General features: G+C 37.4%; 1 protein-coding gene across 3 annotated transcripts in view; it reads right to left on the minus strand.

Annotated features, from left to right (window-relative positions):
* Window positions 1–26,537, minus strand: part of plxnb1a (plexin b1a) — a 96,012-nt gene that overhangs the window by 35,299 nt on the left and 34,176 nt on the right. For all 3 annotated transcript variants that reach the window (XR_013815501.1, XM_079803569.1, XM_079803568.1), the window contains exons 2-5: window positions 9,614–9,693; window positions 7,470–8,568; window positions 3,611–3,793; window positions 1,404–1,532 (exon numbers count right to left, since the gene is read on the minus strand). Coding sequence is in view for 2 of the 3 variants with exons in the window: in XM_079803569.1 (XP_079659695.1) it covers window positions 1,404–1,532; window positions 3,611–3,793; window positions 7,470–8,568; window positions 9,614–9,627 (1,425 nt within the window). In the remaining variant the exon portion in view is untranslated. The remainder of the gene's footprint in view (window positions 1–1,403; window positions 1,533–3,610; window positions 3,794–7,469; window positions 8,569–9,613; window positions 9,694–26,537) is intronic.

The following is a 26,537-nucleotide window of genomic DNA, read 5'->3' on the forward strand; positions in this document are numbered from 1 at the left end:
AAAGTATTAAAAAGAGCTTGTGACTGAACCTCGTAATTCCATTGGATCCTCAAACTGTCAGTAAAACCTAAAAACTCTGCCCCTCCTCTATCGTGAATGAAGTGCACACATTTTGGACCATCTCTTCTTGTTTGTGATTCAAAGGTAAATAAAGAACTGGTTAAACACTAGACATAAAGGCTAATGTTTTATGTATTTGATGATGAGTGTAGAAGAGTGTCTAAGTTTAGCATTTGTTGTTGAGTCATAGCCAGTACTGTCTTAACAGCCTGTGCGGAGAGCTTCGTCTTTAATAACAAGAGACTTTGGCCAAATTACAGAAAAAAAACAGAGCGTTTAAATAGCTACATCAAACGTTAAAAATGAAATGTGATGCACTTACTGCCTCAGATGTGGCCGTTCTAATGACAGACAAAACACGCATGTCCAACGTTCGTTGGTGAAAATCTCCATTTGAGCTTGATTTTTGGTAAAATATTAATAATACCATGACACATGCAAGTGTTTTACCATATTTAAAGCCACAATATCAACGTTGACAACATGGTGTTTAATAATTTAATAAGCTATTTAACTTATTAATATGAATAAACTTAGATATGAGGTTTCCACCCAACAGTGTCAATATAATTATTTTCAACATACTTAATTCTCCTATAACTATTAAATAGTTTCAGTTTATATGAGCACTTAATACTTTTAAAAGTTAAACATTTTAAACTGCAAATACTATAAATACATGCAAATATGTGCAAATTAAAAATGATAAAAAAAGACGAATTACAGCAGCTAAAATATATTTCCATGTATTTCCATTCAAAAGTCTGGGGTTAGTAAACGTAAAAATCTTATTGCACAGGTTTTATGAAGACCTACATTACATACAAATGTTTAAACAAATACGTTTTTTTAAAGACATTTCTTATGCTCACCAAGGCTGCAATTATTTGATCAAAATTTCAGTAAAAACAGTAATATTGCGAAATATTATTACAATTTAAAATAACAGTTTTTATATCTGATTTATTCCTGTGATGGCCAAGCTGAATTTTCAGCATCATTACTCCAGTCTTCAGTGTCACATGGTCCTTCAGGAATCATTCTAATATGATGATTTGATGCTCAGTTAAATTATTTTTGTTAATGGTTCTTCTTATTATCAATATATGAAAATTGCTGATTATTTTTTTTTGTGTGAAAAGCGTGATCCTTATTTTCAGGATTATTTGATGAATAGAAAGTTTAAAAGAACAGCATTTATTTTAAATATAAATATTTTTAGCATTGTAAATGTCTTTGTTAGCTTTGACATCACAGGAATAAATTACATTTTAAAACATATTTAAATAGAAAACAATAATAATATTTCACTTTTTTGTCCAAATGGAATGTTTTGAACTCACAGCATGGCCGGTCATGATGTAAATGTGTCTATGGGTGGAATCCAGTAGCAAGTCACTGTTGATGGCCAAACCATCATGGATGAGAAGGGTGGAGTACTTCTTCACCTCTCCTGAGTTACCCAGGAACACCTTTCATGAGATAAAAATCACGTTGAACACACCACAAAAAAAAAGTGATTTTCAATAAGTAACCTGACAACGGCTCCTAAGAACTTCCTCAAGGTTTAATTGCATATTTAGGCTTATGAAACTACATCAATTGCAACAGGACACCTTAGAGACACGAGGAAAGCTGAATGTGGACAGGTCTAACTAAAAGTGCTGAAAGTGTCTGCTGAAAAGGTTTAGCGCCAGAGCACTTCTACGTCTCATTAAAGAAAAAGGATGTACAAGAATCTGAGCGAGGTGCCTAATGCCTCTTGAATTCTATCACAACTGGAGTCGATTTCAGCAAACCAGATTAGAATAGTGAGAATCCCATCAGAAGAGCAGGTATCCCGCTTAAGAGTCTCAGACACCTTATACCCAGAGCTGCTCACGCACTCCGCCCATTCAGGTTTGCGTTTTAACTGGATTAGCATTGACAAACTGTCCGCCATGGTCTACAGCAGGAGGAATCATGCATTGCAACATTATTGCATTATGTAAGACTGAATAGTTGTGTGTATTTAAGTGTTTGTAGGGTTAGAGGAGATATGACTGCTTGTTTGTTTGTGAGAGAAAATACAAAATATTGAGATTTAATTGAATTTAATTATATCTGAACAGCTGAGATTTTTCCTTCTATGCTTAAACTCAAGATGCTTTTCTGCATCCAAGGTCAAAGCACTTTATTTTTCTCATAACATACATTGCAGCATCACCTCATTTCTCACAAGGTCTGAAACAATTTAATAAAATATTTGGTCTCTTTCATCTCTCTCTTTTCTGAGAGTGTCCTCTGCTCTGATTGGTCAGATGGCCCAGTCTGCTGTGATTGGTCTGCTCTGCTCTGATGGGTCAGACGGCCCAGTCTGTCGTGATTGGTCTTCTCTGCTCTGATTGGTCAGACGGCCCAGTCTGTTGTGATTGGTCTACCACTTGCAGCGCATGTTGGAAATTAAACACCTATTACCACATCTGAATTCAAGCTCCGGAGCTTACTCGGCACTTGATACCAGTTTTACCAAATAAACACGAGTCCTCATCCTTTTGAAGTTTATGCAAAGTGGATTTGCAGCGCAGAAAACTGCACCTTCTTTACATGTCGACAATACAAACCAAACTCTTCAAGGCCTCAACTACAAATACAGTGTTAGAGGGTCAAACTAGACATAGAAGACCAATGAAGACCATAGGCTGGCATTATGCAAATTTGTTACAAACATACATAGATATGTTACAGAAGTGAGACTGGAAAAAACTGATGACTCATTTCTGTAGTTCAGAATCGATTCTTTCTTTTATGAACCGATCATTTTATTTACCATGCACTATGATCTTTAAAACTTTGCAGACCTTTTCACAAACAGCCATATTCCACACTACATGAAAAGCATAATGGGGGCACTTTAATAGCCAACTTTTAAAACCTTATGCATATAGTGATGACGGCTGTTCAAAAACTTTGTTGTCTAAATGCGTCACTTGCCTTCCACTGCAAAAAATGTCACACATGCTTGTGAACAATGACATTGACTTGCCAAAATGTGTCAAAATAGCAGAGAACAGTGTTTGACTGTCATAGGGAGGTTTGGGTCATGTAATGTTGTCTAGAATTAACCAAACACTACGGTTTAACCTTTGACCATTGTGGCATGCAAATACAGTCAGTGCAAGGCCTAGACGTAATTTGGTCTGTGTTTAAATTTCAGCTCATGAGCCCTTTGAGTTTGCAAGCAGTGTCAAAATGAGTCAAAATGATCAGTGGTCTCTGAGCAATCGCAATCCCTGCAAATACACTGTTTTATTTAACGTGGTTTGTGGTGAAGGCTGCTCAGCAGTCGACTGAGGAAACACAAAAAAGCTTTAGGTATGCTGTTTCAGCACTATCTTGGCTATGACACATTCGCCCAGAAGGCAAAATCTCTTTCCTGCTTAAGTAGACAGATAATATTACCATATTAAGTGGACTAATATTTCCCTAGCGGTTTAAAAGGCATACTATATATCATGAACATATTGTTTTAGAAATTACCCGTCAAAGAGCTCATTTTCATGTCACATACCTTATGCAAATTGCCTTTGGAGTCACCCAAGAAAACAATAGTGTGCCCCTCCTTTACACTAACGGCAACAGCAGTGAGACGGGCGGATGGGCTGTCCAATACGGCTTCGGCTTCAACTGGCTCCCGGCTCGCCATTGGGCTCGGGGTGTGGTCCGAGCCACAGGGATAAGCGTTCAGGGTGTTCTGCAGGACACAAAAACAAGTTTTCGTGAGTTTGGTTTTTGGCAAAACCGTTGTGACATAATCCAGTTTCATGTTGTGTAATAATAAACTCTGCAAATCTCCGTTTTTTTTGTACCGTAGGGGTTTAGTTCTCAGACTATTGCCTCAAGGCTGTCAAATCCTCTTAGTTAAGAAAGCCAGATTAGATGAAGATTATCTTGGTCTCACACTAGGATGGCAAGACTGCTCCTTTCTTTGAGACTAACGCTATCAAATCTGCTCCAGCGGTCTTTGATAAAATCTAGCCTGAAAGTCATGCCATGTTCCCTCATTATTAGAAGGGAACTGTTTGTGTACCAGACAAAAGAACATATGGGGATCAGGAAAATGTGTTTGAATGTTTGAGGATTTGCAAGAAACACAAAGAATCATGTATTTGGGTTGTGGTGTTCGTCTCTGGATCAGTAACATCCTACTAAAGGGATAGTTCACCAAGAAATTAAACGTGCCATTATTTGGTCACCCTTATGTTCTTAAAAACAGACCTTCTTATGTGCAACATAAAATGAGAGATTTTAAAGATTGTTCAAGATGCTCTTTTCCAGTAAACTAAACTGGATGGGGAAGCTGTCAAACTCCAGAAACGGACAAAAAAACATTATAAAAGAAGTTTGTATGACCTGTCCCATATATTCCAAGTCCTCTGAAGTCATATGATAGCTTTGTGTGATAAACAGACCAACATGTAAGGCCCTTTTTTAGTAAAGCAGTTATAAGTATATATAGTTAGGAAATGGATATTGTGCCGCTTCAAGAATATGGCCAATAAGATCCCATCTATGGTACATTGGTCATTAGTCTATTCAAAGTACCCTAACCCACATTAACCCTATGGTACATGCTTTTTTTTTGTCATTTTATATCTCCTTTAGTGTTCCACAGAGGAAGGTAATGTGCACACTATCTAGTGGACTTTATTTTCAAGCGTTCAAGTCACTTGTGGACACAAAAATTTGGCTGTATGCAGACAGTGTGAGCGGACGTCCGCAGACCCTCCTGATGACGTCACGTGGACCATCGCGTGTATACTTTGGACTTAATTTATAAAGGTTTATAACAACTTGAGTAAATTATGACAGAATGTATTTTTTTTTTATGTAAACCATCCTTTTAACAGGGAATTCTATTCTTTCTAGAAGTCTTCTAGATATCTAATCCTCCTCAGACATGCATTTCTCCTTTCTACCCTCCCTTCAAGCAGACATCATTAGTAGTTTAAGCTTGTGGGGTTTATTGATCCGAATAACCCTGTTTAGGAGTGAGCAGGCCGGGTTCTGGATGCTGAATAGGCACATACATGGAGGTCACGAAGAGGTTGTTTGCCCGTGAGCCCAGATCCTTAAGGTCTTTGATTTGTCTAAAGATCTTGTTAGGACTAATGCTAGGTAGGCCTGTCTTATGGTCATCAAAGACTAAATCATAATTCACTCAGATCATGGCAGGCAGAATAGTATGAGCTAAAGTAATTTGCCTGACAATGAGGAGCAATGTATCTAAATTAGGATAAATGTTACTTTGAACACACCGTTAGAGGAAAATGATGCGGTCCAGTTCCCTAGAGTTACGTTGTGGGCATCCCTTTCCCATTTTCCCATGCTTTTCAATCAAAGTTAAATTACTATGATGATTATGTGGAAACGGTTGACCTCAAAACCTATTTATATGGATAATTTATATATATAATGTTTCAATGTGAAGAAAGTGAACTGCATCTGTCAAATGTTCTTGTAAAACAAACTCTGTAATCCATGTCAGAATCAAGTGTGATGAATCAAATACACTTCTAGCATCGATTACATTTTCTGGCTTCTTCAAGACTTTTCTAACTTTTATTTAAGCCTAGGTTAAGGCCACTTTTAACACTATGTCATGCAGCTTTTGGAGTGCTAACTTCATATTGCAGAGCTATACTGTAAGTATACAGTGTGAAAAAATGTGGTGTGATACTTTTCACACTCTCAACCGTTTCATTTGTCTACTAACAACGTCTAAAAGCATCATATCACAGTCTTTTTTTCTTCATTTCTACGGCATCATTTTATTCTTGTGTTTAATAACATTCTGTGGCACAAATTACATATTGGAATAACGCTGCATTCAAACAGGGCGTCGGCGTTAACGCTTCTCATTTACTTTGAATGGGTGACGTCATGCGTTGCCGAACTGAATTGTGGGTTCCGTCGCGTCGCTTCACTCGTGTTGCAAACGGCAGAAGTTGAAGATTTCTCAACTTTTCAAGCACCAACGCAGGGGTCATCCAATCAGATCGCCCTATGCAAATACCCTAGAGCAGACGCTAGCCAATTGCGTTCATGCAACCCCAGAGCAGACGTGTGATTGGCTGTTGTCACTATGATGGTCACATCAGCACGAAGCTTCAGCCAAGCGTTAACGCCGACGCCCCGTGTGAATCCAGTGTAACATTTTTGGAATAAAATGGCTGACTACTTTGTCTTGCTAAGCCTAATTTCAAAACTAGCGCTGGGTGGTATGACATTTTTAAAGGGATAGTTCACCCAAAAATTTAAATTCTGTCATCATTTACTCACCCTCAAGTTGTTCCAAACCTGTATGAGTTTCTTTGTTCTGCTGAACACAAAAGAAGATATTTTAAAGAATGTTTGTAACACGGCAGATAGAGCAACCATTGACTACCATAGTATTTTTTTCCCTACTATGGTAGTTGATGGTTGCTCTCTCTGCTTGGTTACAAACATTCTTCAAAATATCTTCTTTTGTGTTCAGCAGAACAAAGAAACTCATACAGGTTTGAAACAACTTGAGGGTGAGTAAATGATGACAGAATTTTCACTTTTGGGTGAACTATCCCTTTAATGGCAAAGATCAAATAAAATATACATAACAAGACTCTGTTGTGAAATATGTTGTTATCACAAAATAAAATACTCATATTGTGAAATAAGATTTTGGTCATATACAGTAGTCCACCCCTATTCATTACTAACATTTTATGTATCCTCAATACACTATTAAATAATATATTTAACACTATTTTGCATATTTTGACAAAATTACTGCACAGTAAAAATATTCTGTTCAAGTGATATTTACCTTGATTTTTCTCGGTTTCCTCATAAATCATGTGTCATATTTCATCTCAAGCATTGCATTGTCACTGTTGTCTCTTTGATAACCAAATACATTAACTATTGAAACAACTATGTTCGACATTTGAAATTACGACAATTGTGGGGCAGCTGAATTTTTTTTGAAATCTGTTAAAAAAAATCTAAAAGATTTATTATCAAAATGTTATAGTAAAGTAATATTAAAGTCACAATGAAACTGAAGTAGCGACATATATTTTTCTTCCGTATTGTGATGCTAAATTAGAGGCAGATGAACATGAGCTTGCTGGCGGGTTTAAGTGGACTAAATTATTTGAGTCCTGCATATGTCACCAGATTCTGACTTATTAAATTGTGATTGAGGTCAAAAAATGTTTTTCATGAAACATATGCACAGATAAATCATTCACAATAAGATCTATGACATTCAGAAAATAAATAGGGTACAGTTTAATTTCAAGCCAACTTTAAAATTTACTATAATAATGTGTCATGCTTCATTAGGCAACAGCTTAAGAGAATACCTGAAACTCTATCTATTTACTCACTGTGGGCAGGTTGGCGCAGTTGGATTTAACGTCGTACTCAATGTATGCCACCTTGTTGCCTTCTTTCTCCCCATACTGCGTGTAGCACAGGTCTCGTGTAGCATCAATAGCTTGGTCCACTTCATCCAAAGAGTAAACGCACAATGCCGATTCCTCACTGGGTCCATTAGCAGCACTAACTGCCGTCGAAAAAACTCCCATCAAAACTTGTGAGTTTCCAGTTTCCTCACCGCCCACCTGGGCCCCCTGGAGGAAATTGTAGTTCCTTCTTGTTGAGCCCAAGCGACACATTAGCGGTACCTCAACGTAAGAGTAATACGCCTGATCGTCCAGACAAACCCGAGCCACGTACGTACGATATTCCCGCGAGGGAGCTTTCAGGTCGCGTCTATAGAATAAAAAGTAGACGTGGTTGCGTCGCGCAAAGGTTGTGACAAAATTGTGATCGTACTCCGAGAGGCGTCCAGCAACGGCAAGCTTGGCAGTTTCCTCATAAGAAAACATGGGCTCTGCCGAAAGTTGGCGAGTGGAGACCGGTGGGTGACTGCTGGTGTAGCCTCGGCCCACATACAGGACGGGATCCTTGTCTTGCGGTCGCACCACAAGCCCAACCGTTGACACCGTGGGGTCGTTAGCTGCCACATACTGCGTATCGACAGGTCTCTCGGCAGAGAAGAGGACTTTGTTCACATTGGCTAGGCTGCGTTTCTGGCAGGTGCCCTGGTGTACGCTGCCGCAGGTGATGAGCTGGAGTGAGTATGGATCCACCAACAGGAGCTTGTTGTGGTTGCTAACGAGCCCAGCCTGAGGGCAGTTCTCCAGGTTTACCGGAGGCAGACAGTCCTTGCTGTCTCTCACTGGGCCGGTTCGCTCATCCAGTTCAAGACGGAGGCCATCAAGGCCAGCCAGCTGGAACAGATGGTCCCGAGCCCCCACGTAGACCGTTCCTATGCTGGGGTTAGGGTGCAATGCCAGGTGCTGGAAGACTGTGTTGTTGGAAGAGAAGCGAGGGTAACTGCTGTGGACCCCCAGAACACCCAGCATGAGGGACTGAAGCAGGGTCAAGATGAGGGCCATCCCACACTGCACTGCAAAAACACTGATCGCATAAGACATGAGTCAGTATTGCAGCAGTATTAGCTCACAGCACAGTGCCAAACATAGTCCAGTGAATCAAAGGCATGTTAGGATCAGGAGTTTTTTAGATTAAGACAAGGGGACTGTCCTCTTGAAATTAATATTAATAGAAAAATTTAAATAAATACCTAATAAAAAAGTACTGCGGTGGTATCAAGTGATTTTTTTAAAAAAACTATATATATTGGGTCAATGACGTATAAGGATTTCCAACAGGCCAATTTAAAACAAAAATACAAAATACAAAAAATAACAATATCTATTGCAATTGTTCAGACATTAAGAATGTTGTGTAAATTCATATTAAAATGTAGCATATAGCATGGTATTATCATGGTAAATGTCCAAAAAATTATAGTATTTTTGTTTTGTGGACATGATACCATGTCATATTAACCATAAAATAAATTAGAAAAGGGGTTTAAAAGAAAGGCCACAGTGTTCTCATGATACATTTCCAAAAAACAAAACCAACAACAACAGGATTATAGTATTATTGTTTTGTTAATTTTTATTTTTTTTGGACAAGGTACCATGGTAATATAACCATGTTTATATATGTTTTTAACATGTTTTAGTAAGTTGTATACATATTTAAATAAATATATAAGTACCATGTGTATTACATTTGATGTGTATTCAATTTTTTTTTATTACCATACTACATGTACAAAGGCATTACCGTGAAATAAACGAATAAATCAAAAACAAGGTAGTACACCATGGTATAATGCCCTCTCAAAAACAATTATACTAGGTAAAATGTGTTTCCTGTTTTTTTTCCAAGTGCATACATACGTTATGAAGGTACTCAATAGAGTGTTACCATGCTATATAAACAAACAACATGATAACCATGTATTTGTACGTGTATAGTATAGAATGAAGTGGTCAAATATACAGTATAAATGAATTAGGATTATGACACAAGGCAACAATCTTCAGACAAGGCCTGTAAAAACAGCCAGATTTAAGAAATATGATGGGAAAATAACAGACACACATACCATTTGTCAGACATATAATGTTCGGGAGGCTGCTGTCCTCTTGGTTATCCAGTGGCATAGCACATGCCTGTGGAGACAGTCTGTGAGGGTAGAAAAACATGCCGATTAGCTCTTGCACAGACCGGCATTGAGCAATCTGAAGAGAGGAGGCTTAATGCCATTGTGGCTCATGGGAGACACAGCTGTTGAGCTGAGCAATGCTTCCCTGACAGGAAATTGGATGATATGGGCCCTAAGTCACCATCGAGGCCCTAATGCATTGCACTGCAGTAGCAGATTGGCAGAGATCCTGTACTCTGAGGAGGCAAACTGTCGATGATGTTTTATATGAATTAGATGTGATTAATAAGAGGCCATTATAGGGTAGTAGTCTCAGCTTTCTTGAGGCAATTCAAGCTGACCTAAACAATCAATAAGATAAAAAGTGAAATAATGTGATTTGATGACCTGTGCTATCGTTCCGCATCTCCCCTGATTCACCACTTCCCTAAGCGGAGCACCTTTCTTTCATTGCCCACATTCACTTACAAAACTGACTGCAGGCCAGTGAATAAGACGATTTTAGGGTCTTATTATTCATGACATGTTAGCTATTGTTGGCTATTTCCTGCTAACAAATTATTAACCTGGCAATAACCATGCAACAACTTTGGAGTATACCAACTTTAAAAGCGTATTTTCTCTGTTAATAGACTTAGAGATAAAAGGGGGAAATAGAATCATAAAGAATTAAACAATTTTAAAGATTCTTGTTCCTTAATGGTTCCATTAACGAACGATTCTTTTAATTTTAGGGAAGTAGAATTTGGAAATCAGAAAAATGCTTGGATCATTTCAATAATAATAATAAAAAAAGGTCACATTAGTTGTTTTTATCAAATACAACTAACAAAACTAATGCATATCTTTAACTACACATTGTTATATGAATAACCAGTCAGTAACTACACTAATTTAAATCTCATAATCGTAAGTGCAATATAAAACAGTAACAGTTCTTGGCTCATGGAGTTAGGAAAGACAAAATAAAGGACTTGCGGTTCATGGAATGATTCTGCTCCAATGGATTCATAAAGGTGATTCATTAAAAAGTAGCGGCTCATGAGAATCATTTGCTTGGTAAGTCTGATTCCTGAGCAAAAGACTATACGAGTAGGTTATTTTTCTTGATTTCACTGTATGTTTTAGATTCACTCAAAAGAACCGGCTCATGAGAATCATTTGCTTGCCAAGTCTGATTCCTGAGCAAAAGACTCTATACGAGTAGGTTATTTTTATTGATTTCACTGTATGTTTTAGATTCACTCAAAAGAACCGGCTCATGAGAATCATTTGCTTGGTAAGTCTGATTCCTGAGCAAAAGACTCTATACGAGTAGGTTATTTTTATTGATTTCACTGTATGTTTTAGATTCACTCAAAAGAACCGGCTCATGAGAATCATTTGCTTGGTAAGTCTGATTCCTCAGCAAAAGACTCTATACGAGTAGGTTATTTTTATTGATTTCACTGTATGTTTTTGATTCACTCAAAAGAACCGTCTCAAAAGAGTAATTTGCTCGGCAAGTCTGATTCCTGAGCAAAAGACTCTATACGAGTAGGTTATTTTTATTGATTTCACTGTATGTTTTTGATTCACACAAAAGAACCGTCTCAAAAGAGTAATTTGCTCTGCAAGTCTGATTCCTCAGCAAAAGACTCTATACGAGTAGGTTATTTTTATTGATTTCACTGTATGTTTTTGATTCACTCAAAAGAACCGTCTCAAAAGAGTAATTTGCTCGGCAAGTCTGATTCCTGAGCAAAAGACTCTATACGAGTAGGTTATTTTTATTGATTTCACTGTATGTTTTTGATTCACACAAAAGAACCGTCTCAAAAGAGTAATTTGCTCGGCAAGTCTGATTCCTCAGCAAAAGACTCTATACGAGTAGGTTATTTTTATTGATTTCACTGTATGTTTTTGATTCACACAAAAGAACCGTCTCAAAAGAGTAATTTGCTCTGCAAGTCTGATTCCTCAGCAAAAGACTCTATACGAGTAGGTTATTTTTATTGATTTCACTGTATGTTTTTGATTCACTCAAAAGAACCGGCTCAAAAGAGTAATTTCCTCGGCAAGTCTGATTCCTGAGCAAAAGACTCCTACAAGCAAGTTCATTTTATTGATAGCACTGTGTGTTTTTAATCCACCAAAAAATAACCAGCTTATAATAGTCATAGCTCAAGAATCAAATTTCACTGGCCACGCTGTATGTATGTTTTTGGTTCACTAAAAAGTAAGAACTCAGAAGAGAATAAAAAATGAGAAGTATTCAGCTGGTTATATGACCAACATGGCAGCCACCACGAGATGAGACCACCATTATGTAGAATAAAACAGTGTTTCCTAGGCTAGTTATCTCATATAAAAGTACATCATTTTAGACACATACTATAAAATTTAAAACATAGTGCATAATAGTACATCATTTGTAAAAAGTACTGTTTATTTCTTTGTTTAAACTGATATGATGCACCACTAAAACAAGTACCAAAACAGTCCGAAAATGAGGTGCCTGCTACAACCAAACGTTTGTATGGTAAGCTGGTAACTAACCAATGACTGACTTGTTAGCAACAGCATGCTAACGCTAACCAAGTGAGTCCCTCTGCCAAAGCCGTATAGTAAGACATACGCCCAATTAATTCACTGAATTTCAAGTTCCCAGAGAATGACTTGACCCCAATCTAGTTACTATTAACCAAACCAAACAATTAAAAGTGCCCCAAGCTGACCTATTACCGGATTTTGGAGGTGTGTTCCAAGAGGTCCTGTTGAGTATTTAGAAACCCCCTCTCAACATTAGGTTGTACCCTGAAAAGCAGCACAGACAAAAGGTCTCAAAAGAGCTCAACCTCCACAGTTAGCGAACAGCAAACCGAATAATAGAGGCTCGTTAGGCCGACTGCTTTTAAATCTTCACTAGAATAGACATGCAGGTGGTGTTGATTTAACACCAATGACAGTTAAGGCCGACACAATGCAGAATCTCCTCTTCACAGACCAGTCATAGAAAAAGAGGGGGGAAGGAGGAAGCGCAAGAGAGAGAGAGAGCAAGGATTCCACACAAGAATGACAAGCACTTCACCCTGTATTAAAGGATAAAACTCTGAGCAGGCCCCTCCGAAATGTCCCTGGGCTGAAGGGAGTGTATTGTTTGGAAGCGTTCCCAGGGGCATAGATAGATGCCGGGACCGGCAGGGCAACGTCAGGCCCGTGAGGCATGCCTCACACAACAGCGCCAAGAGGAGACTGACCCCTCTGTCTCTCTGGGAGGGGTTGGCAGTGACCCCGCATTTTTATGGTCCCTAACAGAATGTTACGCTGTCACGCCTCATTGGGCATGACAATGAACATGAAAAGTTGCCACTCTGGATGATTAAGAAAGCTATTTATCCATCTCGTGGGACAATGCGGCCATTCAGCGCGTAGAAAGAGGACTGAAACATAATTCACAGCGTATGAGACGTCTTTTCAGATATCAAACCGATGTCGTTAGCCTCTCCGCTAAAGGAGATTTGTCTGTAAAATATGGTGAATGGGTGTTGCGAACAATCCCCAGCTGTATTTCAGATTTTTCAGAGAAGGCGTGAGAATTGAAAGAGAAATGACAGAGTACGAGTGTGCAACAGTAGCTCATGAGAGAGAGAGAGTGTTATTAATAGAGCTCTTGAACATAGAGGGGCATCGCAGCATACCCTGCATTCCAGACACTATTGTTGACCTTTCCATAGTCCTTCTTGCGTAGCCGGACTTTCCACTATCGAGATAATGTCTGTCCAACTTTGCAGCTTATACAAGCCAAGAACTGCCCGCCTAGACAGGGGAAACACATCTGATCTAAAATGACCAACCATATTGTATTTTGATTTAAGTGGCGTTTAGAAGGTGGAGTCATTTGAAATGACTGACAGTTCAGCGTGGGAAAAACTCAATGAAGTTCGCAGCAGTGTCCATCCATGGATAGCTGCACAGAACATTTAACCAAACTTTACTTGTACATAAATATTACCACACTAGTGGTCTCAAACAGAACTGCAATAATCAAGCTTCTACTTTTTGAAACTTTGAATCAATTGATCAATTGAACAAAATGATTCACTGTTTCGAAGCGCTTGAAACGCCTGCTGGTCAGAACAGTGTAAATGGGTAGTTTTTTTTTGTAAAACACCACTTTTGAAGACACAATACATATGTAGTGTGAAGCCTGATGTTTTGACAAAATATAAGGGGTCACTAACTTTGTCAATTCTTTCACAGTTTTTTGAAAAAATTTACTGAAATATGTCCTAAGGTGTGACATAATTGAGATGGGGTGTCGCACCAAAGGACAACAGAACTTAACACTTTTATAGCGGTTCCAAAAAAGTTGTGCACATGTCATGGGCTTCATTAACATAACCTTGAATGGGGTCCTAAAACTAATTAAACTTGTCAGTGGAATTGCCTGATTTTAAATCAGGATATGGTTTTCAGTGACAAAAAATGATTAATTATTATCGCTTAAAAATTATAGCCATTTACTAAAACAGACCCTTGTAAAATTATGCCCGAGGTATTTATTAACTTTTGTATGGTTTTCTTTTTAAATTATAAAAGTTGCAAATTATTGAACCATGCTTGAGACAGTCACACCATAGGACAATTTTGAGATCTGGCTCAAAAATTTAAAAAATCTATCAAAGCAGTTTTTATATCAACAGGTCCATGTAAGACAAAGAAATGTTTAACCATTTACTGCATTTTAAATGATGACAATACTAATTATATTCATTTTTATCTTAAGTGACAGTGAAAATGCCATGTCACGTGACGTCAACAACGCAGCAAAAACATCTTTTACAAACCAATTACAAATGTTTTATTGAAGGTTGTTATCTATTAAATGCAATTAACAAAACATTTAATAGCATTAACTATTAAGCATCTTTATGTGTTATTGTGTTAAATTGTAGGGCTTGTTTTGTGTGTTTTATGGAGAGCTTGGTTAATCAGACCAATAATAGACTTTTAACTACAACTCTTCCTTTTTATTAAATGTCTACAAATGTATAAAATGGATCCAAGATCAGGTAAAAGCCATATAGACACTGGTTCATGAGTTAACAGAGATCATCGCTCCCTAGCAACGAACTATTAAAATTTCAAAACAGTTATGACGTAATAAAGCCTCGTTTACTGAAATCACGTGACTTTGGCAGTTTGATACACACTCCGAATCCTGGTTTGAAAGAACCCAAATCATGATTTATAGCGGTGATTATGGTATTTATTTAAAATAGGATGACCCCTTCCATTGCAACCCATGTTTCTCCCTTAACCTTATAACTTTTCTTAACTTAAGGGCTTTCATGCAACCGGGCCCAGGACTTCCCAGCAGCCTGTCTGCAAAGATCAGCCATAAAAACAAATAAATTATCCATAACAGCTTTACACTCAAACCCAGAGCTCTGACAGAGTGTCCCACTTCCTTCAAGCAGACAAACTTCCCATGACAGCTGGACCCTCAGCGCTAAAAATATCCCCATCCTAAACCACCGATGTCACGGTTACAGATGGGGAGTAGACACTACTAAACTCACATAGCCAAGTCTACTGTTTCTCACCAGTCCCACTGTATCTGCCTGTGCCGTCGCTGTCATGCTGTGGTCTCTCGAAGTTTCTTTCACAAGCTCGCCTGTGCCCACAATTACATTTGGCACAGAAACCAATGCGAGCGACTTTATTTGTGGCTCAATGTGCCAGTGTACTGACAGAAACTCCATAATACCCTACACATGCCACATCACATCACAGAAAGCAACTACAGTATGAGAACAGAACCACATGTGATAAATATTAACATATAATATGTTGTATAGCATGCTAAATCTTAGGAGGTGTGTCCTAAATCATAGAGTGGATTTTAGAGTATGCACACATGCATGCCATTTTAGGCTAATATTACCCACAACTTCTTGTTCAAGATACAATTTATGATTCAATACTAGCTTATGTAGAGTATACTTCTGGCTTGAGTATGCAAATGAAGACACAAATGCTTAGCCAACACATTGCAAATGTGTGTGGTACTGTACTAAAGGGGGCGATAGAGTTCAACCCAGTATTATTTTAGTATTATCTATATACTATTATATTTATTAATACTTTGAATTCCCTTTTATTTTAAAACTTTTTGTTTAGGTTTTTAGTAATTTTATGTTCTTTTGTCATTTTGATTAGTGTTTTATATATATATATATATATATATATATATATATATATATATATATATATATATATAGCTATTTAGATTTTTTAGAAATTAGCACTTTAACTTAAACTTACTTTTTTTTCTTCATTTAATTATTTCTAATTTTGAAGATTTTTTTTAAAGTTTGTTCTTCAACAAATATTTAATCATTTTATTTTATTTCAGCTTTATTTATTTATTTATTTATTTTTATTATTATTAATTTTATTATTTTCAACCTTCATTGTGACCCACTGTCTAAGGTGCGGCTCCTTTAAGGCTAATCAGTAAACGACCACTGTTTTGATTGGCTAACATCATTGCATAGGAAACAGTATCAATGCCCACTAGCTATTGCACGCCAGTGTTTTGAAAACATTATCTATGTAAAACCATTTACAGACAAAGCATTATGAAATAATTTACTTCGTTTGAGATGCATCTGCTGTTAGATCCAATACAGTTGACTGCTTCATCTTTTAACAATAGTTTCTTTGCGAAATCTCTATTACACTGTGCCTCGTTTTTTTTGAGCTTGATAAAATAAATGCTTTGTTTATAATGAGGACACTTTAAGCTTTGAAACTTGCAGGATGTTTTAATGGTACAAAGAACTCTTATATGTCAAACGATCAAGGCAAATTTGATTTCTCATGTCATGACCATTTATCTAACATTAACAATGGTTAAAGGGGTCCTGAATTGAGAAATAAACTTTCCCTTGAGCTTTTGATATATAAAAGGTCCTGGTAATATAAAAATATCCTGTAAGTTTCAGAGCTGAAAACTTCCTTGTTTGTCAAAGAAAAGCTTTTATTGACACCAGGCCCAGCAAACGATCGATCTCAGAATATGCCACACCTTGACGTCATCGTATGGTGAAACACCGCCTCAACAGAAAAAGACCAATGCCTGATTCTGTAGCCCCGCCCACCGACATAGGCCTACATGGAGCTAAACCGGATCGAGCTTCTAAGCAATAAACATACCGCATAAGCTTCAACTTTATTTTTAATGAATATCCAGCTCACATGGGGAAAACATTGCACGTTTGTTCCTTCATTTCACCACGGATTCATTTGTAAACAAGAGACTGGATTTGCAGACAGGATGATATTACATGAAGGAATGAAGCAACACACTAATGTGAGTAAAACATGCTTTTTATGTGATAATATTGCATTGTTACAGATCATTTGGTATATATTGATTATGTGTACGTGTCTAACCGAACATTAGCACGCTGTCAAAGGCTGAAGAATACTTTATTTGTGGTGTTGTTGGATCATTGCATTTCGGGATCAGACTCGGACATGTATGGGCCAAGGCTCACAAAGCCCAACATCCCGGGGCAAAGCGTTTTCCAGACGGGCCACCAAATCTATCTTAAATAGTGAAATAACATTCCTTTCTTGATGTGCGTTGTTCACTCTCTTGACTTGATATTTGAAGGGCGCGCGCGCACGTGTGTGTGTGTGTCTGTGTGTGTGTGTACGGTTTGCGGTTATATCCACCGATCGGGCAGGCCAAGTAATAAATAACATTCCAATCATTCAGGGTGGATGAGAAATAAATCATTGTTTTTGTTTGATAAAGACAATTCCCACATGTACTGACAGGGGAGCTGAAGCTCATTAAACATGCTAATCTTATCCAATCCTAGCCGTGGGCGTTTACTTTCAAGTATTCAGTGCGGCACGCCCATAAAAATCGAGCGTTCCAGGAGAGAGCCTCAAACCAGGGTAGAAAATAGCCTATTACTTATTCATTATGGTGTTTTTGAATGTAAAAACCACGCAAACGTCATAAGTTGACCTCAGACAACAGTATAAAATAAAAAAAAATAATTCCAGTTCATGACCCCTTTAATAAATGCTGTAAGTATATGTTACTCATTGTTAGTTAATGCATTAACAAATGTTAACAAATGAGACCTATTGTAAAGTGTTACTGTAAACCCTACAACATTTTTTTCAGTGTTTGCAAATTGGGATTCAGTCTTTTTGAACAGGTCCTTCTCAAGTGATCAATAATGCAGAAGCACAACTGCTGATCTGAATTTCGGTTTATGTACTGAATGCTGGGCAGCGCCACAAAAGCCATTGACAGCAGCTGCCAAACAGACCACCAAAAAACAACTACATGCTGATCAAGAAAGGAAGGAAGCGGAATGAGTGATTGAGAGTGAGGAAAAGAGAACATCTGCCAAGATTAATTACTGAAATTATATGTAATCATAATTAAACCGACTGCTTTCAGGATTTGGCAAGACATTACGGACTTGTGTATCAGAGTTCAAAACTGATAGATCAAATTTAATGAGGCACATGTTAAACATCTCTCTAACACAATGCAAGTCACTTTGTTTGAAGAGCATTTAAAGGCCCCCAGCAGCTTCTTAATATGGCTGTGTGTCATGAATTTTTCATGCCTTTTCCCATCATAACGCTTTTCAGAAGGGTGATGTCCGTCCCCCTCTGAGAAACTAGCCTTTGTCCTGCCTGACTGACCAGAAAAGAAATCCCACAGTTTCAGCTGAGCGGTAAAAAACAAAACCGGTTTCAAACTGTGGGGTGGGGGACGACCCGCACACCTGCAGGTGAGGGTGAACAGCCACTTTTGGAGCCCTATCACATATTCAGATAAAGAAAGAGGGTTCACGTGGCCATGTTTACCCAAGTCCTGGGATGGCCTTGAGGTTTGGGGCATTTTCAATTATTCAACACACTCTCCGCCTTTATAGTGAACTCCAGATGCTAGCTGTGAGCTGCTTTGATGAATTGTACAGTGATGGAACAAGAAAAGAGTGTCTGAGTGACCCCAAATGTGACAGGGACTTAATTAGGCGTCTAAGGCTGGTGCCAAGCTGAGGTCAGGGAAGGGTCAGGAGAATCAAGTCACCGTTTCCTAACATGCCTTCAAGTACATTTGAATATTAAAGTGATCGTTCCAGATACAAAAATGGAATTTACTCATCATTTACCCGCCCTTATGTCATATCAAATTAATTTAAGTCTTCATGCTCTTTTCCAATAGCTTACCATAATAGCCAATAGCTTTGTGTAAAGAGCATACCATTATTATTATGTAATACACATAAATAATAAATAATATTTATTACAATAAACAATGCTTTAATAACGATTAAGTAATAAGTAATTCAATAATATCTTTTGAATAATTAAATAATATGTATGCAAGATGAGATCATTACTACTTGTATAATACATATTTTCATAATAAATATAATAATATATTATGTATATTATGGCACAATGACTATAAAATAATATTAACAATAATAATAATTAGTGCTGTCAAACGATTAATCGCATCCAAAATAAAAGTTGGTGTTACATATGTGTGTTCTGTGTAATTATTATGTGTGTGTATATATATATATATATATATATACATACACATTTATATAATTTATATTAATATTGTATATATAAATATAATTTTTTTATTAAATATACACATGCATGTGTGCGTATTTATACATAGGCCTACATAATAATTACACAGAACACACATATGTAAACACCAACTTTTATTTTTGGATGCGATTATTATTATTAAATGAAACATTAAACAAAATATGAAATAATACTAGTGTAATATTTCTAAATAAAATAAAAATCATTATAATAAAAAAATCATAATTACATAACTACTCACTGATAATCTCAAAAATATTTATTTGTAAAATAAATATTTGTATAAACATTTCTTATTTTGTTTATTATAGCAATATGACTATAGAGTGATTATTATTATTATTAATAATAATAATTAATATTGTTACTAAATGAAATAAGAAATATTACTATCATAATTCACTGTAAAAAAAAACCTATTTATTAATGACTACTCACTGCTATGAATAAGAGCTGTCTGAAGATTCTTCCAAATTTCCACAGAAAAGAATAGCATAGTGAAACATTTGCACTGAACATGACTATGCCTTTAAACATTCAGCTTGGTTGCATTTTGACTCGTCTCCAGTGTCTAGACAGGACAACGCTGCCTTCTGTGAGTCAGGGGACGTGTGCTGTCAGACAGAGGCAGTGACTGTACACATCGGGGCTGGAGTAACTGGATTTAGCAGCAGTATGATGAAACACTAACCAATGAAAGAGCCAGCTGATATCACCCCGCCCTCACATTCACACTTGCCTGAATTATGTAGGCCGGTCATACGAAATCACATTCCTGCAGGACAGCTTCATAAATGGCTCACTGATTACGGCAGCTGAACAGGAGCCAAAGGCCTCAGCATAATGCTGGCCATCCATATATAGTTAAAGCCATTAAAATCAACATGGATAAACACTTCATAGGCAACCACTAATCATTGTGAAACCTTTTAGCCTTGTGTTTTACCCTCAACTGATTTGGTTCTTTTGTTTCCTACAGACCACAATTTCATACAGCCTGGAACAACAACAACGATAATACTAATAACAAAAACAACATTTAGAAATTATAACCTATTATTTTCCCTTCAAGTCCTTTTTATGTTCATCTGACCTAATTAAATTCCAGTTTATCCAGATAGATATAACTAAAGTTTATGTCATTTCTGTCTAGGGTTATTATGACTGAAACAGAAACTACAATAAAACTAATAAAAATATACTTGTGTGCTGCTACATCAAAAGAAATAGTACTACACAGCACAAAACATAATTTTTTTAAGTAACTAAAACAGATTATGTACGTTTTAAAATACTACTTCAGTCTTTCTACTTAAAAATTCCACATTTAATTGAATGGGTTACTTAACATTTACTTGTAATTATTTGTGAAATTTCTGAGTGAAAATAGTTTCGAAGTAATTTTGAACCACTAAATGTTTATTGGATATTGGTTCATTTGTCATTTAGACTTTTGTCAAAATAAAATAAAACAAACAAACAAATAAATAAAATACTAAAGCACTAATATCAATCATTTTAAATGCTAATTCAAATGTAAGCATTACAACATTGTAATGTATGGTATGATACTCAATTTTTATTTATTTAACAGTGTTGTTAACTTATTAACATTTTTTAAAAACGATCTTCAAGTCAGTATTAACATTTTTTAAAAACGATCTTCAAGTCAGTATTAGATGATGGCAAAGGTAATCTATATGTTAAATTAGGGAAAATAGTTCAATGAAATATTCAATATTGCCAAATAACAATGAATTAAAAATCTCTAAAATTACCCTATAAATGATGATTTATTCCTGGTGTTTCTGAGACCCAAACACACATTTTTATACTTAAAGCCATTGTTTACCCAAAAGTTAACCGAGTAAAAATGACTCTCCCTCAAGTTGTTCCAAACCTGTATGATTATGTATAATTCTGTAAACATAACTGCAGATTTCTTTCTTCTGTGGGACAGGATTCACAAGTAAGTCATCACGAAGTTTCAACATTGTACCTCAAAATTGCTTCCACTAGCAACAAAAAATAATGCCGGTTTTCAAATAAGTTTCCAGAAAACGTCCCCGTCGGCCATTGGTCAGAGAAACCGATAGTTCCGCTACAAACTCACACCATTGGTTGAGCCAGTGTTACTGTTCGGGATGCACGAAAAGGCACAGCGTTTGTTTTATGGCTTAAAGTCTCTCTGCGAAAAGTTCAGTGAAAGAGTCATTAATCTCTCAGCTGTCGGCTTCATTGTGACATGAGTTCATGTACGGATGTGTGAGTGTGTGTCTGTGTCCATATGTAATCTGTATGACCATCTCAAATGCTAATTAATCTGGCTGACAAACGGAAAGCATGTTCAATGTGAACTTTTGTTTCAGATATGAAATGCGCTAGTGAACTGAGTTAGCATGCTTATTCGTCTGTTTGCACACTAAATGAATATATTACTTCCCACCCACAACTCCAGCACAAAAGCCCCTCTCTCTCGTGCCTCTGAATGGGCCTGAGAAGGCTCTTTGTAGCTTGAGGTTGTCTTGACGACACCCCATGGTCCAGTGATGTGAGGAGTCAACATGGATACATGCTCCAGTCGGGGAGTCCATTAGCTCACATCAAAACAGGGCCCCAAAAAGACCTAATATTATTAGCCAAAGTTTACACCCAACTGAGGATGAATGACAACTTCAGTGTCCAATCACACAATAAACTAAATGTGTAGTTGTAGTTTACAACGTGTATATCTTTACATGTATATGAATTAAAATAAAAACTGCTTAGGCTAAAAACAAATGCCAAGAATGTTAAAACAAACGTACAATGTACTGTTGATTTAAAGAAAAGAATAGTTCACCCAAATAAACAAAAATACTTACGATAACACAACAGACACATGATATGAGTTGTTGTGGCGTTTAAAAAAAAAATCCTTTCTGCAGTTGAGAGCGGGGACCTGAATTCATTTTCATAATATGGGAATCTTTTTTTGTACTCCACTAAAGAAATTAAGTCAAACCGGTTTGAAATTATATAAAGGCGTGTAAATGATGAAAGACATTTCTTTTTGAATGAACTATCCCTTAGTATCAAATACTAAGAGAGGTCACATCAAGGATAAGAGAGCATGATTTAGGGTGTAGTTCAGTTCGCTTGGTTTGTTTGGTCTAGAGACCAAAAAAAAAAAAAAACATTTAGTCCTGGTCCACTTCACACCAAACCTAGATACTGAACCTAGAGGCACAGGGATATGTTCACAACCTGATTGGTTGGCTTTTATTACTTATTCATGACGAAACTTACCGGACATCCAAAACAGTGCTGTGTGCAGGGCTAAATGCACTAAATGCACAGGATTATTAGGAACACCATACTAAGACTGTGTTTGACCCCCTTTCGCCTTCAGAACTGCCTTAATTCTACGTGGCATTGATTCAACAAGGTGCTGAAAGCATTCTTTAGAAATGTTGGCCCATATTGATAGGATAGCATCTTGCAGTTGATGGAGATTTGTGGGATGCATATCCAAGGCACGAAGCTCCCGTTCCACCACATCCCAAAGATGCTCTATTGGGTTGAGATCTGGTGACTGTGGGGGCCATTTTAGTACAGTGAAGTCATTGTCATGTTCAAGAAACCAATTTGAAATGATTTGAGCTTTGTGACATGGTGCATTATCCTGCTGGAAGTAGCCATCAGAGGATGGGTACATGGTGGTCATAAAGGGATGGACATGGTCAGAAACAATGCTCAGGTAGGCCGTGGCATTTAAACGATGCCCAATTGGCACTAAGGGGCCTAAAGTGTGCCAAGAAAACATCCCCCACACCATTACACCACCACCACCAGCCTGCACAGTGGTAACAAGGCATGATGGATCCATGTTCTCATTCTGTTTACGCCAAATTCTGACTCTACCATCTGAATGTCTCAACAGAAATCGAGACTCATTAGACCAGGCAACATTTTTCCAGTCTTCAACTGTCCATTTTTGGTGAGCTTGTGCAAATTGTAGCCTCTTTTTCCTATTTGTAGTGGAGATGAGTGGTACCCGGTGGGGTCTTCTGCTGTTGTAGCCCATCCGCCTCAAGGTTGTGCGTGTTGTGGCTTCACAAATGCTTTGCTGCATACCTCGGTTGTAACGAGTGGTTATTTCAGTCAAAGTTGCTCTTCTATCAGCTTGAATCAGTCGGCCCATTCTCCTCTGACCTCTAGCATCAACAAGGCATTTTCGCCCACAGGACTGCCGCATACTGGATGTTTTTCCCTTTTCACCCCATTCTTTGTAAACACTAGAAATGGTTGTGCGTGAAAATCCCAGTAACTGGGCAGATTGTAAAACACTCAGACCGGCGCGTCTGGCACCAACAACGATGCCACGCTCAAAATTGCTTAAATCACCTTTCTTTCCCATTCTGACATTCAGTTTGGAGTTCAGGAGATTGTCTTGACCAGGACCACACCCCTAAATGCATTGAAGCAACTGCCATGTGATTGGTTGATTAGATAATTGCATTAATGAGAAATTGAACAAGTGTTCCTAATAATCCTTTAGGTGAGTGTATGATGGTATTTTTACCAGCGGAGAACTCGTGAAGACCTTATAAAATATATAAAAGAGTCAAAACTGTAGCAGGAATCCCTCTGTCACACACACAAACGAGGATCTGCTGCGAGGAGGCGCAGAATTCTGTCCTTTTTAGGGTCGCATCTTGTGACATCATGTCCCGTTTTTGGTTCATTTACATGTCTTTGGTCCGTGTTGCATTCTTATTTCATTCGAACCGCACCAGAGTTAGTTTGGAACCAAGGCCCATTTTTTCAGAGGTCTCGGCCTGCTTATTTTTGTGCGCACCAGGTTTCAGATGGCAGCGTTCACACCTGTTCAAATGAACCACACTAACAGAGCAATCACAATAGGGTTTGTTTTAATTGAACCAAACATGCCAAGTGTGAACACACCCTTAAACACTATGTGGTGGAGATCTCACCAACAGTAGTTGAGTCAACAAGCACGGTGAGAAGCTGATGTAATGGATGTTAATTCATTCACAGGTGCCTGAGGCTGCGTTATTTTCAGAGAGGATTGCTGATAACATGGACTTATGAAATACCCAAGAGTCTTGCTCCCCAACTGCGACAGTAATGGAGAACTCAACAGTTTGGCTATGTGGATCCGGTGGGACAAAGGTGCAAGCCTCATTTTTCAGCATTTGGAAATAAGAAATTCACAAATGACAGATTTGCCCAAAATTAAATGTCAATAACATATCATCATTTTTCTTTTCACACTGTGGTGTATTTGGAAAAAGGTTTTAGTTTAAAGGAGTAGTTCACCAAATAAATACAATTCTGTCACGATTTACTCACCCTCATGTTGTACCAAACCTGTATGACTCTTTCTTTCTTCTGTGGAACACAAAATAAGATATTTTCAAGAAGGTTTCAAATGTTTTAGTCAATGGGGTCTAAAAGGTTTGGAACAACATGAGGGTGAGTAAATGATTTTTTTTTGTGTGAACTATCCGTTTAAGGTTTAAGTTAAAATGTTACTATATAATAAAGTCTGTAAGTTACAATGTGTGGGATATAGTGAATGATAGTATGTCGGACTTATGCTATTCTTTCAAAATAATTAAAGTTAGAATAAATACTTTCCACATCATTAAACAAACTTCCCAAACATACTGTGTAATCAAGCACATTTTACTATCAAGATTTTATAGACAAAAAATTTAATACACACTCCAGTCCACAACCATAGATCCGGTTGCAATGGGTCAATGCACAATGGCAAGTTCAGTTGCATGTGAAAAAAAAAAAAACCTATGATGTACAAAAAAAAAAACACCAATAAGGGTTCCATCTGTTAACATTAGTTAACTATATTAATTAACATGACAATGAAAAATACTTGAAATGAAAGGATACAATGAAAGGACTTATTAACTAAAGTTCAAGACCCCCTGTGGTGAAAATCAAGTTTTTAATGTTGTTTATTTCTATGGGGTGTTTTTAATATTCTTTCACATAATATGCTATCACAAACCATATTCATGTCAACACCATTCTCCTTAAAGGGATAGTTCACCCAAAAATTAAAATTAGCTTATAATTTACTCACCCTCAAGTCATCCTAGATGTCATGACATTCTTCTTTCAGACGAATAAAATCTGAGTTATATTACAAAAGTCCAGGCTAATCCAAGCATTAGAATTGGATTCATAGTTGCTCTGTTTTTGAAGTCCATAAAAAGTGCATCTGCCCATCAAATAACGTGCTCCACGTGGCTCTGGGGTGTTAATAAAGGCCTTCTGAAGCGAATCGATGTGTTTGTGTAAGAAAAATATCCATATTTAAAACTTTATCAAGTAAACTTTCGACCGACCGCCTTCCCTGTTCAATTTATGGAAAAATTGTTGAAAGTTCCCCTGCTGATCGAAAGACTAACACGACCAGGTACGCTCGTCATGACGTCATGTACGCATCTTGTGTTTCACTTTCAACATTCAACACTTTTCCACAGAAGGCGGTCGGTCGAAAGTTTACTTGATAAAGTTATAAATATGAATATTTTTCTTACACAAACGCGTCAATTCGCTTCAGAAGGCCTTATTAACCCCCCGGAGCCGCGTGGAGCAGTTATTTGACGGACAGATGCACTTTTTATGGACTATGAAACAGAGCAACTATGAATCATTGTTCTAATGCTTGGATTAGCCTGGACTTTTGTAATATAACTCCGATTGTATTTGTCTGAAAGAAGAATGTCATATACACCTAGGATGACTTGGGGGTGAGTAAATGATGGGCTAATTTTCATTTTTGGGTGAACTATCCCTTTAAAACTGCAGTGAACCAAAGACAGTCTCAAAAATACACGGTTTGAAATCGCTGTTGTTTCTGACGTCACAAACTATCTTGTAACCAATCACATCAACATGCGGGTGGGCTTTAGCATATCATTAACTATGACCACTCTGAAGCAGGAGAGTCTCAAGAGAAGCCAAGTTATCCCAGTATATTTTTTTGTTGATATGAAAAATCGGGTACATTTAGCATTATAGAGGAGATGTGTGGTCCAGTGGGTTAAACCATGGAACTGATACGCAGAAGGTTGCTGGTTCGATCCCAGCGGTCACCACCAGTGTGTCCTTGAGCAAGGCACTTTACTACATGTTGCTCCAGGGGGATTGGCACTGTAAGTCGCTTCGGATAAAAGCA

This window comes from Gobio gobio (assembly GCF_949357685.1).
Source record: "Gobio gobio genome assembly, chromosome: 21".
NCBI classification, from domain to species: Eukaryota; Metazoa; Chordata; class Actinopteri; order Cypriniformes; family Gobionidae; genus Gobio; species Gobio gobio.